At 37.2% G+C, this 13,469-nt stretch overlaps 1 protein-coding gene across 1 annotated transcript in view; it reads right to left on the reverse strand.

Annotated features, from left to right (window-relative positions):
* Window positions 1-932: 932 nt before the first annotated feature.
* LOC131070427 (putative pumilio homolog 8, chloroplastic) overlaps window positions 933-13,469 on the reverse strand; it is a 31,822-nt gene continuing 19,285 nt past the window's right edge. The window contains exons 4-6 of the mRNA XM_058005946.2: window positions 2,526-2,689; window positions 1,939-2,197; window positions 933-1,668 (exon numbers count right to left, since the gene is read on the reverse strand). Of these exons, the coding sequence (XP_057861929.1) occupies window positions 1,561-1,668; window positions 1,939-2,197; window positions 2,526-2,689 (531 nt within the window). The 3' untranslated portion in view covers window positions 933-1,560. The remainder of the gene's footprint in view (window positions 1,669-1,938; window positions 2,198-2,525; window positions 2,690-13,469) is intronic.

Raw genomic sequence — 13,469 nt, forward strand, 5'->3', positions numbered from 1 at the left:
TGCAACGATTGTGATCCCTAATGGGCTTATGCAAAGGTCACAAGTGCAATCCCACTGAGCCCGGGAACACTCAAAATTGTAGTCGTCATCCCTTCAGTGCAAACAGTAAAGGACCAAGTGATTTCTGCAGGATCTCTAAAACTACAGTTATGGATTTCAAAACCGGCACAGGTTTGCAGCTCTAGTCACAATGCAAGGACTCACCTAGCAACCCCCCACCAAGAAGTAACCCAAGTAAACCCATGTGACCAAACTCCTTTTCCTAGTTCTCATATTCAATCAAGAAATCAAAGCAAGAATACTAGTAGTATTTTTCAGTATATGCTGATTTTGGGAAAGCAAACCTCACGGGATAATCTTCTGGGCATTTGTGTTTCATAGGTAATCGTTCTAGTGAACCTTCTAAGGAAATTATACTTGTAAAATCTTGATGTTTCTGTAACATACATCACTGAAATTGAGCAGGTTAAAGCTGCTACAGTTCTCCAGCTGAAAGTCATTCAATGTCACAAGCAAACTCATTTGCACTTAACAGGCTCTCTTGTAAAATGCCTCGACAAAATTGAACTAGTAAAACCCATTGAAGTTATCTAACTGTAAATCAACTCAATATCACAGATGTACTCAGGCACATGTTAAATAGGTTGGCTACCATATGCTTGGAAAACAAGAAAGTGAATAAGATGTTCAATTCATTTAACACTTCCAAAGTTTCCCCCTGGAGGTTGGCTGAAACTTAAACTATAAATGAATTCAGTTGGCCAATATGAAGCAAGAACATGCTACAAAGTCCTTTTTGTGTAGATTACTTCATATTTTGAAATGTTATTGTTTCTTACACTATCATTTCTTTAATTATTTTTCAGAAGGAGTTCACTTGTAGACTAGAAAACAACAAAATGCATTCAAACGAAAAAGTAGGCACTGTAAAAGAATGATAATAAGAAATAATTTAATATTTTTTGTTGTTAAAACAGTGTTCAAGGTACAATGCCAGGAAAAACATCTTCATAAATACTGGGCTTGCAAGCCTGTGTGTGAATTTCCTGTCTACGACTAACTTTTTAAACCTAAAATTTATGATTTATGGGAATCCTCATAACAATACAATTTTGCTGGAAATGCCATTTTCCTTGGAAAACCAGCAGGCCAAATACTGTATTATACAGCCGAAACTTTTGCCTAACAGTTTTTACCCTTACCACCACTTTCCTGTGTTCTCTATGGTTTGAGAACATTCCAAAAAATCTTATTTTAATACATAGCAGGCCCTTTACTCCCGTGAAGAATGGTAATCTACTATAGAAGCAATTCCCAATTTCTCTGCTATACAATACTGACTGAGCCACATTTGTTACCCTTCAACTTCGCAACAAATACAGTGCTCTTGCCTACAGAAAGGACTTATTACAACGTTATGCTTTCAAATACTTGAATTTTACATGCCAAACAAGTGGCCATACAAAGAAATAATAATCTAGTGTCTACAAAATGCAGCATGCTGTGAAAGATGTCACAACATTCTACAAAAGCATGTCTTCAAAATTGCCTGCATGTGGATTACTTCTTTAAATTGGTCCGGGAAAGGATTCGCTTCCCAAATGGACTACTACGCAAAGCTGGTAAATGTGGCCGGATTGCATCAACCAAAGCAGAATGAAGAGGACCCTGCCAAAAAGAACAATTGTCAGTTTAACATCAAATATGAATCTTTTTGACACATGCAATTGAATACTACAACAAAAACAAAAGCAAAAAATATCAAATGAAGCAACATTTTGTACAAAATTAATGATCAGAATAAGCATTTCCTGGTATTGAGAAAAAAATATTAATAGTAAATGTTATGTTACTTTGATTTTCAAAATGATTGTGTTGTTTTTGTTAGTTTGCCCTTCTACTTCTACAAGAGAGAGAACTATGATGTACAAAGAGAACCTTGGAAACAGTCAAAGCACACTGAACAACATAGTTTGCAAATGGATCTTGAAGAAGCTGCCCAAGTCGGGAACTTTTAATCAACTCGTGAACAATAAGTGCACGTTCCTCTTCTCCAGAGATTTTCAAGCACCTTTCAACCACATTACTACTAAATTTTTGCATAGAAAGGTGTTCATAGTTGCCATTCAGCTGGCCCACTACATCTGCAGTCACCCATGACATGCCTAGATCCAACACATACTGCACAACATAATTGCTGCAAAAAAAGGTTAAAGATATTAGCATGTGTACAGAATGTTTTCCCCCATCATCACAGCAATCATTAAAATATCAGTTTATACCAAAATAAATAACTCTATGCTAACTAGAAATGAAAAAGACCACAATCAATAAAGGAAGCCACTGAATAGTAAATATATTGTTCATGAAAAACCCAACAATCAATATATATAGTCTCAAAAAACATCACGTAGTAACAAGCCTATAAAGAAAATTACAAATACAGAAAGATCATACCAAGAAAAATTTGGCAAGCCAACAAAAGAGTTCTACAACTACAATGTGCTTAAGTTAACGTGGAGTACCCAAAAGGATCTTGAGAGAGAACCAGCGCATTTGCAGCTATCTCAGCAACCAAACGTTCCTTCTGCACTCCAACTGAATGATCAATGCAGCGTTGCAGGACACAGCATCCATGACGATGTGTTGCAATCTCAACACAGTGAGCTGCTGCAGCATCAAAAAGAAACTGCCACCATAGACAATACACTTTAAATTGTCTTGTATACATGAGAAATTCAACATTTTAATCAAAACCAGAACTTCAAATTCAAGCCGAAACACAGAAAAGATAATGGTAGCTAATCAACATGCAAACAACAAAAGCAACAGGGTAGAACTCCATCCTCAAACTTATCACACCAAAAAAAAGCACTGGTTTCCATATTGGCAAGCTGTTTAAGACCTATGGATCAATCAATGTTACCCATACGCTGTTTAGACTTTGAATATATGGTAAATAGTCTGTTGCTAAGTGCAGAGCTATCAATGCCTACCCATGATGAGGCACCATAAATTGTTATCATTTATCAGGTGTCGATTGGACTTTCAGATCTATAGTAAAAAGGGTCTTGCTGAGTTTAACTATTTCAAGGCACTAATCAAACTTGCAATAAATATAAATTAACAACAATGCAATTGTTTATTATAATTTGTACCTTGTATGAATCTAGACTACCCACATATGAAACAATGAGAGATCCCCAAAGAGCAGACTGCTTATCAAGGTAATCTTTAAAAGAAGGGCTATTTGGTAGCGAAGCAAAATTATCCCTATGCTTACAAATGATTTATCATTTAACAGACAAAATGCAAGCTGAGACCATTTAAACCAAGCAACTTGCATCTGATTTTCAATTGATTTAAATTTGGACAATACACTATTAGTTAGGCCCATAAAAAAATACATCAGGCTACTCTGGATAAGGATGGACTCCCCAGTAGAAAGCATTACAAATTTGTGTCAAACTTCTACAACGATCCATTCTAGGCCACAGGAGAGTGGATTCATATTTAGGCATTTCTACAATGAGCCCTCAGCACTGTACTTCCCTCATTGGTCTCACCAGTTTGCCTCAAATTTCCCTCCAACATTATAATGGCAATCAAGATATTGCAATTAGCATATAGCATATATCACACCCAAATCTCATGCAAGAGATGCATAAACTCTAACTCATTAAGTATTAAGAATTACTTGTGCTAAGGGCAGGACTCCAGGGATGCACACAAACAAGATGTAGATGCAGTGAAGTTGAAAATCATATTCCTCTCGCTTATATATAATGTGAAGGCATCCTGCTACAAATAGAAATCATAATTTTAATATTTGTCTATACTGATTTGCAACCATTAGATTTTAAAAATTTGTAAAATAATAAAAATTCAATCATGTGCAAAATTTGGCATATAAACCATCTTTTGGGAATTAGCGTAATATTCTAAACAAATTGACCTGCATGATGTATTTGTTAGATCCCGGAGACAACTGAGAGGGGGGGGGTGAATCAGTTGTCTAATAAGTTCAAACCAAAAACCAATTAACCAACTTAATGCTTAATACCGGTAAACCAGTTAAGTGTGCCGGTAGACAGTGTTAACAGTAAATTGCTATACCGATAGAAATTAATGCATGAAACATAAACATAGAGTCATCCACAACACATAACACCAATATTTGTACGTGGAAACCCTGTAAGGGGAAAAACCAGGGTGGGAAACCTTACCCACAATCAGATGATACTACTGCAGATAGTAAGCGTACATAAATGGGGTCTGCACATGCAGAAAGGCCAACAGCCTAGAGCTCACTGCTCAATCACAAAATGGGAGTCACACTGACTACAGTTGGATGGTTAAATCCAATAAGAATGTACTGCACAAAATAGCATCTTCATATGCTGGATTCAGTACCGGTGTAATGCTGATATGCTTCTACAAAAACCTAGCTTCACCTTCAAATGATGTCTTCGTGTATACCTCTGCTTAATCTCACATATACCTTCACACAATTTCTTTTCGCATTCCACACATTCGATCTTACAAATAAGATCTTACATTTATACCATAACCTAAGACCAATTTTAGTAGGTCGGCTCTACAAGATATTACAATAAAAACATTTTACATACAATATAATATCCAATGCAATAACCGATTGAACATGCCAGCTTAATGCATTTACAACAATAATAAATCATCTCCATAGCGTGCCATGCTGATCTGGAAAAGATAAACCTACCGGTGTAACCCTAGATAACCCTGGACCTATTTGCCGGTAAAAGCAAATATGCAAATATGAATATACAGATGATTAATTATTTAAAACAAAGAGTCCACACGATGTCTTCGACATTACCAAGTGTCTTCCATATCATTCCAAGTGTCGGTGAACATTATATCCTGTCGGTGAACCATATACCAGTAACTGTGCAATAGTTACTTGCTTGCCGGTGAATGTTGTTGGATCTCCAAAGTGCTAGTGTTTCAGTAGGTGTTGACATCAATGACAAAACCATACCAAAATACCAACAATCTCCCCCTTTGGCATTGATGGCAACACAAGATGGAAAAACCATCAAAGTGCCAAAACAGAAATGCCAAATACCAAAAACCAACAATCTCCTTTAAACAACAATTTCTCCCCCTGGGAGCAACATGTGTTTATCCAAAGATTAATCTTTAATACCAATCTCTCCTCAAAAGATAATGTGTTTTTCCATAGATATCTCTCCCCCTTTGACATCAAATGCCAAAGTTACAAAAATCAAGTTCATACAAAATACCAATCAATTCAATATACTAACTACTCCCCCTTTGACATCAAATGCCTTGCTCTTAGATGAATAACCAAGAAATATTCCTTCATCACTTCTAGGATCAAATTTGCCAATATACTCATCTCTTCTAATATAACATTTAATTCCAAAAATTCTGAAATACTTAAGAGTAGGAGTATTACCAAACCATAGTTCATGAGGGGTCTTACCGGTTTCACCTTTGATGTGAACTTTGTTGAATGTATAGACAGCAGTGCTAACTGCTTCTCTCCAATACACATGTGGTAGATTTGCTTTAGATAACATACTTCGTGCTGCATCCAAGATAGTTATGTTTTTCCTTTCAACAACTCCATTCTGTTGTGGTGTCCGAGGTGCTGATAACTGTCTTCTAATTCCATTCACTTCACAGAATGTATTAAAATCCTTAGATGTGAATTCTCCTCCTTGATCTGATCTTAGACATTTGATTTTCTTACTGGTTTCATTCTCAACCATTGCTTTGAACAGTTTGAACTTTCCAAGTGCTTCTGATTTTTCTCAGAGAAAAGTAACCCAACACATTCTAGAATAATCATCAATAATTAGCATGAAATATCTATAACCTTGTAAGCTTTTAGTTCTAGCTAGACCACATAAATTAGTGTGAATCAAATCAAGAGCATTATTGGATTTTTCTGGAATACTTTTGAAACTAGCTCTAACTTGTTTTCCAAATTGACATTCCTTACAAATTGTATTCTAAGGTTTCACAATTTTAGGTAGATCTCTAACTGCCTTAGAAGTACTGATCTTTATCATGCAATCAAAGTTTACATGACATAGTCTCTTATGCCATAACCAACTTTCATCTATATGTGCAATCAAGCATGCCTTTTCACTGTTATTCAAATGAAAGATATTACCTCTAGTCTGATTACCGGTTGCAATTTCCAAACCAGTTTTATTCATGATTTTGCATTTTCCATTTTTAAATTGTAATTGAAATCCTTTCTCAACTAACTGACCAACACTTAAAAGATTATGCTTTAATCCTTCAACATAGTAGACATTGTCAGTGTTATGCTTACCATTAAGAGATATTGAACCCTTACCTTTGATTGAACAGACTTTGTCATCTCCAAATCTTATTAAACCTCCATTGTATTCTTGAAAGTTCAAGAATTTACCTTTGTCTCCTGTCATATGATGTGAGCATCCTAAGTCAATGATCCATTCATCCTTTGCTTCAACTTTAGCTGATAGGGCTTGTTCTACCGGTTGAGCAGTAGGTGTCGGTTGATCTTCTGTTATAGCAACAAAAACCCATCCATTGTCTGTTGGATCCTCATCAGAATCATCAGTCACACCTTCATTAGCAATGTAACAGGATTTGTCTTTGTTCTACTTAAATCTGTATCTCTCATATTCAGGATTAGGCTTGTATGTTCTTCTAGCTTCTTCTCTTAGTATAGCATGTCTATCAGGGCATCTCAAAGCCATATGACCAATCTTATTGCAATTGAAACATTTAAAGGGTGCTTTACCTTCATACTTACTTCCAACTGGACCTTTTGGCATTTTTCTTGCAAATAGTGCTTCAAGTTCTTCAAGCTCTTCATTCTCCTTCCTGGTTTCTTCAAGTTCTCTTGCATAAAAGGCTTTCCAATCTGATTTGTCAAATGATGGAGCAGATGATGTCGATGCTTTAAAAGCCAAATCAATCTTTATAGTAGCAACAGGACCAAATTTCTCAATTTCAAAGGCTGAAAGTTTTCCAATCAATGTATCCCTAGTTACTGATGTATTAGGCATTGTTCTCAACTCATTTATAGCAGTAACCTTCATTTTATATGCCGGTGGCAATCCTCTTAAGATTTTTGAAACAATTTCATCCTCACTCAAGGTTCCTCCACAATATTTAATACCCAAAACAATTTCATTTACCCTTTCCATAAAAGCAGAAATCTTTTCATCTTCTTCCATTTTCAGATGTTCATACTTGACTCGGAAGCTTTCAAGTTTTGCAATCTTGACTGTGGAATCTCCTTCATTTAGTGTTTCCTTTCCAAATGATCCCAAATAGCTTTAGCAATAGACCTATCTGATAATCCCATGATTTGTTGATCTGATAATGCGCTCAAAAGTGCTTCTCTTGCTTTACAATCATTCTCTTCATCTTTAGCTAAGGTAGTTGGAGCAGTCTGACCAGCTACAGCAATAGTATAACCATTCTTTGTAACTTCCCAGATGTCTTTACCAATGCAATTCAGATGTGTCTCCATCCTGATCTTCCATATCCCATAGTTGGTTCCATCAAGTTTAGGACTGTCCTTCCTGAAATAATTAGTAGACATTGGATCTCCTCAAGTTGTTAAACTTCTGCAAAAGAGAACTAAGCTCTATACCAATTGTTAGGTCCCGGAGACAACTGAGAGGGGGGGGTTGAATCAATTGTCTAATAAGTTCAAACCAAAAACCAATTAACCAACTTAAAGCTTAATACCGGTAAACAAGTTAAGTGTGCTAGTAGACAGTGTTAACAGTAAATTGCTATACTGGTGAACATTATATCATGTCGGTGAACCATATACCAGCAACTATGCAATAGTTACTTGCTTGCCAGTGAATGTTGCTGGATCTCCAAAGTGCTAGTGTTTCAGTAGGTGTTGACATCAATGACAAAACCATACCAAAATACCAACAGTATTAATGTCAAGTAGTAAGATAAAGATTGAAGCAGTTTAAGGCGTTGAATGAACTAAATGAGGAATCAATAAGCAAATTGGGGTGAAGAAAGAAGAAAGTGAAGAGTTTTTTTGATACCAGAAAGTCTTAATTGTATCACAGACAATGTAAAGATGGCATATTGTTCAGTCATGCTTTGGACAGTGTTGCTATTGTTCTGCACCACATTCTACACTTGACGGTCTTCATCCCCAAGAAGCATATAGATTCACATCTTAAGGGTTTTAACGATGATCCACATGATACTCTGAATTCGGTCTGCTTCTTGAGGGCTTCCTTCCACAAGATGATCTAATTTGCTGCATTTGAAAGGATCCCTCTCCAAAGACCACCAGCTGCTGTGACAGTATCACAAGCGTGAGAATAAAGCTGATTTTTGTTTTCAAATTTTTGAGGTAAATCTCCTTGTCTCCCCCAGCACTGCTTACATTCCATGCCTCCTCAATCATAGGCAATCGTTCCTGAATTGATGACAGTTGTCTCACAAGTTCCTCCTTCAATCAATGGCAGTTAACTGGCAAGTCCATTCCTTTATTTAACTGACCCTAACTAAAAGTAACTACAATCTTAGCTAGCTGACCACATGCCCTCCTCATTCCAACACAAACATTCCTAACCGAAAACTATAGACTTACTACTCCTATGCTGCCAAATCAATCACACGGCTACAGTTCTGAAAAAGGAGATGTGACAGACAATCCTTCGAGATGTCAATCCATGAAAAAATGATTAAGTACAACTCCTCATAATCTATTAGATGCATCATGAGTCAAAAAAATGGCACAGAGGAGATCACCCATCCCAAGACTGCTCTCACATGAGCACACTTAACATCTGAGTTCTAAATAGGATTTGATATCAAATGGGATAAGTGAATTGCATAGCAAGAAGAGAACTAGTTTAAGAGGAATCCACCTCAGAATTAGAGGCATTAAAGTTCTCATATAATTCTATTTTTATAAAGAAAAGCCCTGAGGAGCTGGCTTATGAATCCTCTAGCAGATTAAACCCCTTCAGATGCACTGCAGTTCTCAATTTGTGGACCAAAGCTCAAACATAGGTTGGACCACATCAACATCGAAATTTGGTTTCTTCATACAAGCAAAATCTTGCTTTCTTTAGCATTCCTTCTAGCTTGTAACTTCACTCGAGGCGAGCTTGAAAAAATGCTTCATATTCAAACTTAATCCTTTTGAAGAGTGGGAGAGGAAGTAAAAATTTGACCCAATAACCTCTGGACCAGAGACAATTGATAAACTTGTTACAGAAAAACTCAATGGCCACTTTCTCAGATCAGGAACCACTTGAGTTTGTTGATGATGAAATATTTATTTTGATGATATGGCAAAGCACAGATGTGCTGAGGCATTTAACAGCTTCTAGAAACATCGAGTGCTTAGGATCCCCATCTGAGCATAGTCCCATCCTTTGAAAATGTTAACATACAAAAACATAACCTCCTGAAAAGACACCACCAAAGTGATGTTGATGTTGGCATAGATAGAGCCAAAGCATCTAGAAAAGCATCCAGAGATCCTCGTGTTCCCTGCCAGACACCAATGAAACCATCAACAAACCTCTTATAAAAAAGAAGTCTGTCCAATGGAAAGCTGGATTCATCTTACCATTCCAAATAACAGAGAAATAGACCAGTGTAAACCACCACAAAGCTGCTCCCCATGGTTGTACTTCTCTTCTTTCTGAAGAACCTCCAATGAAATTCTAGGTAATGATGTGTGAGAACAATCCTAACCAGATTCATCTTACCATTCCAAATAACAGAGAAATAGACCAGTGTAAACCACCACAAAGCTGCTCCCCATGGTTGTACTTCTCTTCTTTCTGAAGAACCTCCAATGAAATTCTAGGTAATGATGTGTGAGAACAATCCTAACCAGATTAATGCTGCAATATGTCATATCCCCTGTGAAAACATCCTTGATAAAATGATTAACAACAATGAACCCTAATTATGTGGGGATACTAGGATACAAGCTCTCAACATCAAAAGTAAAGAGAATGATATCATAAGGGAACAATTCATTATTAAATACAAAGAGAGGGGAGAGAATCCATCAGATGATTCTTTTTTTCAGTGAGAAGCCAGTTCTAACATATTGACACACTATGAACAAATCGACCTGTTCTGATATGAAAAGCCTCCTAGTGACTACTTGCTTAACCGACAATGTAAGGGAAGCAAGCAGTGTATTACAAGGCACAAAAGGAACTTTGTCACAAAGCTCCCAATCGGCCGAAGTTCTTATCTACTAGCCTAACGAAAGTGAAAGTGTCTTTAGCAAGAGAGGTTCACTCATTTTCCAAGAGTGTGGGAAGGTATGGACAAATGGAGAGGATGCCTTTGCCAACATCTTCTCAACCAAAGATTTCTCAAAGGTGGTGATCTTCTCTAAGGACCTATAATTCTCTTCCAGTTTTAGTTCTTGTATAGGAATTCTGAAAAGTGTGATGATGTCATACCCCTGCCAGTCTATGAGATTGCAACCTTTATAAGATGAGATTGTAGTCTTTAAAGATCAGATTGTGGCATTTGTAGCAGTTAAACTTGGGCGATATAATTAGAAGTGGTTAGAAATTGAATGCATGAAGGCCTACCAAGATTAAAAAGAGTATAATTATTAACAAGGGCCGACTGAGATTCATTAATGATTAATAGTGGCCAGTGATTAATGAAGAAGAGTGGCGACTTCATAAAGAGGTAAATATTGAAGAGGTGTCTCTCTCAAAAATAAAGATATAAGAGGGAAGAACATTACATTGGAAGGAGATCAATTCAAGAATTCACTGAGTAATAAATAGAAATCAGATCATCAATCATCAATTTGGAAATAAATCATTATTCTCAAAGGGCAGCATTGAAGACCGATGACTCATTTCTTGTGAAAGGTTGTGACTCTTCCATAAAGAAGATATATATATATGGAGATCATCCCATGAAATCAAATCATTAAACCGTCATAAAAGCGTTCACTTACCAATCCATCAAGAAAAAGCAGCAAATTCCTTGAGAAATCAATTTTGAATGTGGAAGTGTCTTGCAAATAGGAAGGAAAAAACTCCTTCCAAGTTCACAAAAGATGAAAGGTCAACCCTCCTTTCATGCTCTTATCAAGTTGAACAGGAGTTGGAAAGACGGCCAGCCTTCCGTGGTCTTGGGCTTGATCAAGGAGGATGGCAAGCCTCCAAGGTGGACTGAGAGATGGAAGGGCAGTGCACCTTCAATGCCCTCGGCAAGTCTAGGACAACTAGCCTTGATGATTGCCAATTGCAAACATTTCCAAGGAATTCGTAACGTGATTGGCTGAGAGGAATATGCTATGATGTATTGATCCGGATATTAATGATGCAATGATGTATTGATTTGAATATTATCATAACTTCTTGATTTTTAATATTTCTGATATCAGTGTTTAGTAATTAATATTATTTGCAAAGGCATAGAAATCAGGAATATCCCAAATAGGGACATTACAGATGTCATCAAGTTCATCTTTTGGTGGGCCACCTCACAGACCAAGAACCATCTCAATTGGAGGAGCTAACAAAAAGCATTTAACTTTGCATGAATTGCCAAAGAAGACATGGGTGGAGGATTCATCAAGTACTTAAAACCTAAATTCAACGCATCAATTTCAATAGCTAAGAGAGGTCACGCGGAAAAGTTGTGAACAGAAAAATTGGTGATCCTACTGTTGAACTTCCAGATGTTACACTTGCAAAAATAAGGGAGGGGTACACAACTGATTAAAAAACTGCAGCCCACCTATTAGCTTTGGTTTGTGTCATCTTGATGACACAACCCACCTTACCCTAGCCACTTGGGAACAATTCAGGTAGTGTCATCCATCCAAGGAGCCAAACCAATGTTTAGGTTGTATTTTCCACACTCATGTCATAACTGTCATTGCACACAAGAGGTGGGGTACATCTGTCCATGCGGCCCATGGCTTCAACGACAGCATAGTAGACTCTGGAAGTGTTTTGGTTCCAAAAGACCCCTACTGGAATGTTTTTCAACCTATCAAGGCTCAAGGTTTTGTTGATTACTAGGTTGATTAGAAACAAGTTTAGTGGAGAAGTTGCATTGCCTACAACATTTTCTTCTACTGGCACTTTTCTTACCAGACGGTGGATTGGGGTTTTCTTTCCAACTGCACTCATGATCGACTACTTCAATTGATCATATTTTCCAATCAGGAGACTAACCTCTTGCTTCACCACATCAGCAACAAAATTAGGGGCTTCATTCATGGTAACCTCCAATAATCTCCTTCATTCATGGTAACCGCATTGCTTCATTCATGGTAACCTCCAATAATCTCCTTCATTCATGGTAACCGCATTGCTATAAGGAGCCGACAAATTGTCTGACTTCTCAACAAATGCAGGGACTCAAATTTCTGATATCTATCATGTTTCTCCTCTGTTACTAGCGGCATGGTCTCAGAATAGGCAGGACTCAAGTCTCTTCTTGATGCATATTATCAAGTTAAGCTCTAGCTTTGGAGAGCTCATGTTGGTGTAAAAGGTGTTTCTCTTATAATGGGAAAAATAATAAAATTTAATTGCAAAAAGAGGACAATGGAATGTTAGTAAATAAAATTAATTTAAAATCATTCGTGTTTTTTTCATATTTTTGTCTTGGCAACAAGACATGGAATATGTGTACCCCCATCAAGATCTTTGGCCCCTCTTTTATTGCCTGTCTTTGTCCACCTAGCAATAATAATAAAACATGGAACATCACAGTTTCTTCAGTCACAATAAAGTCAATAATGACAACCAGGGTTAAAAGGAAAAAAGAGATACCCTTCATGATCCCTTGTCTCAACAAAGAATACGGGCGATTTCTAAAATTAATGAGAAAAAAGGAATAGCCCTGGTTTGTAGCATTCTTGACAAGGACAAGTGGATTGAAAGGGTTCGGATCAAACACACAAATTCTTATTTTATGGAATCCTTCATTTGGAACCTAGCAGGGTTCATTATAGACAAACAGCTGTAAGAGAGGATGGCTCAATGCTGGTGCAAGGTAATTTTCTCCCCAGCTTTGAGGATGTTTCAACTGTGTGAGGACTTCCAGAAGGGTGGAGTTTCTGTTTGGTTGGAGCAGGCGTCTATGGAAAATGAAGATTTAGTAGGGGTTGGAGATTTAGGGTGAAATTAGATAACCTAGGACACTGGTTTGAGACCTTAAAGGAGCACCATACAGCTTTCATGGCCCTTGACAGGGAATGTAGGATAGAAGTACATGGGCAAGATATGAGACAGTGACCGCACCTCTAGGAGGCCCTTATTGGCATATATTGGTCTGTGTCAAAGCTACAAAGAATAGCCTTTGAAGAAAGGTTAGCTTGGTGGATTCACAACATACTGACAGTCCAGGATGACATGTCCCAATGGAAAAACCAAGGGAGAAACTACTTTCAAATTTGTCAGGCA

This window comes from Cryptomeria japonica, chromosome 3, assembly GCF_030272615.1.
Source record: "Cryptomeria japonica chromosome 3, Sugi_1.0, whole genome shotgun sequence".
Taxonomy (NCBI): Eukaryota; Viridiplantae; Streptophyta; class Pinopsida; order Cupressales; family Cupressaceae; genus Cryptomeria; species Cryptomeria japonica.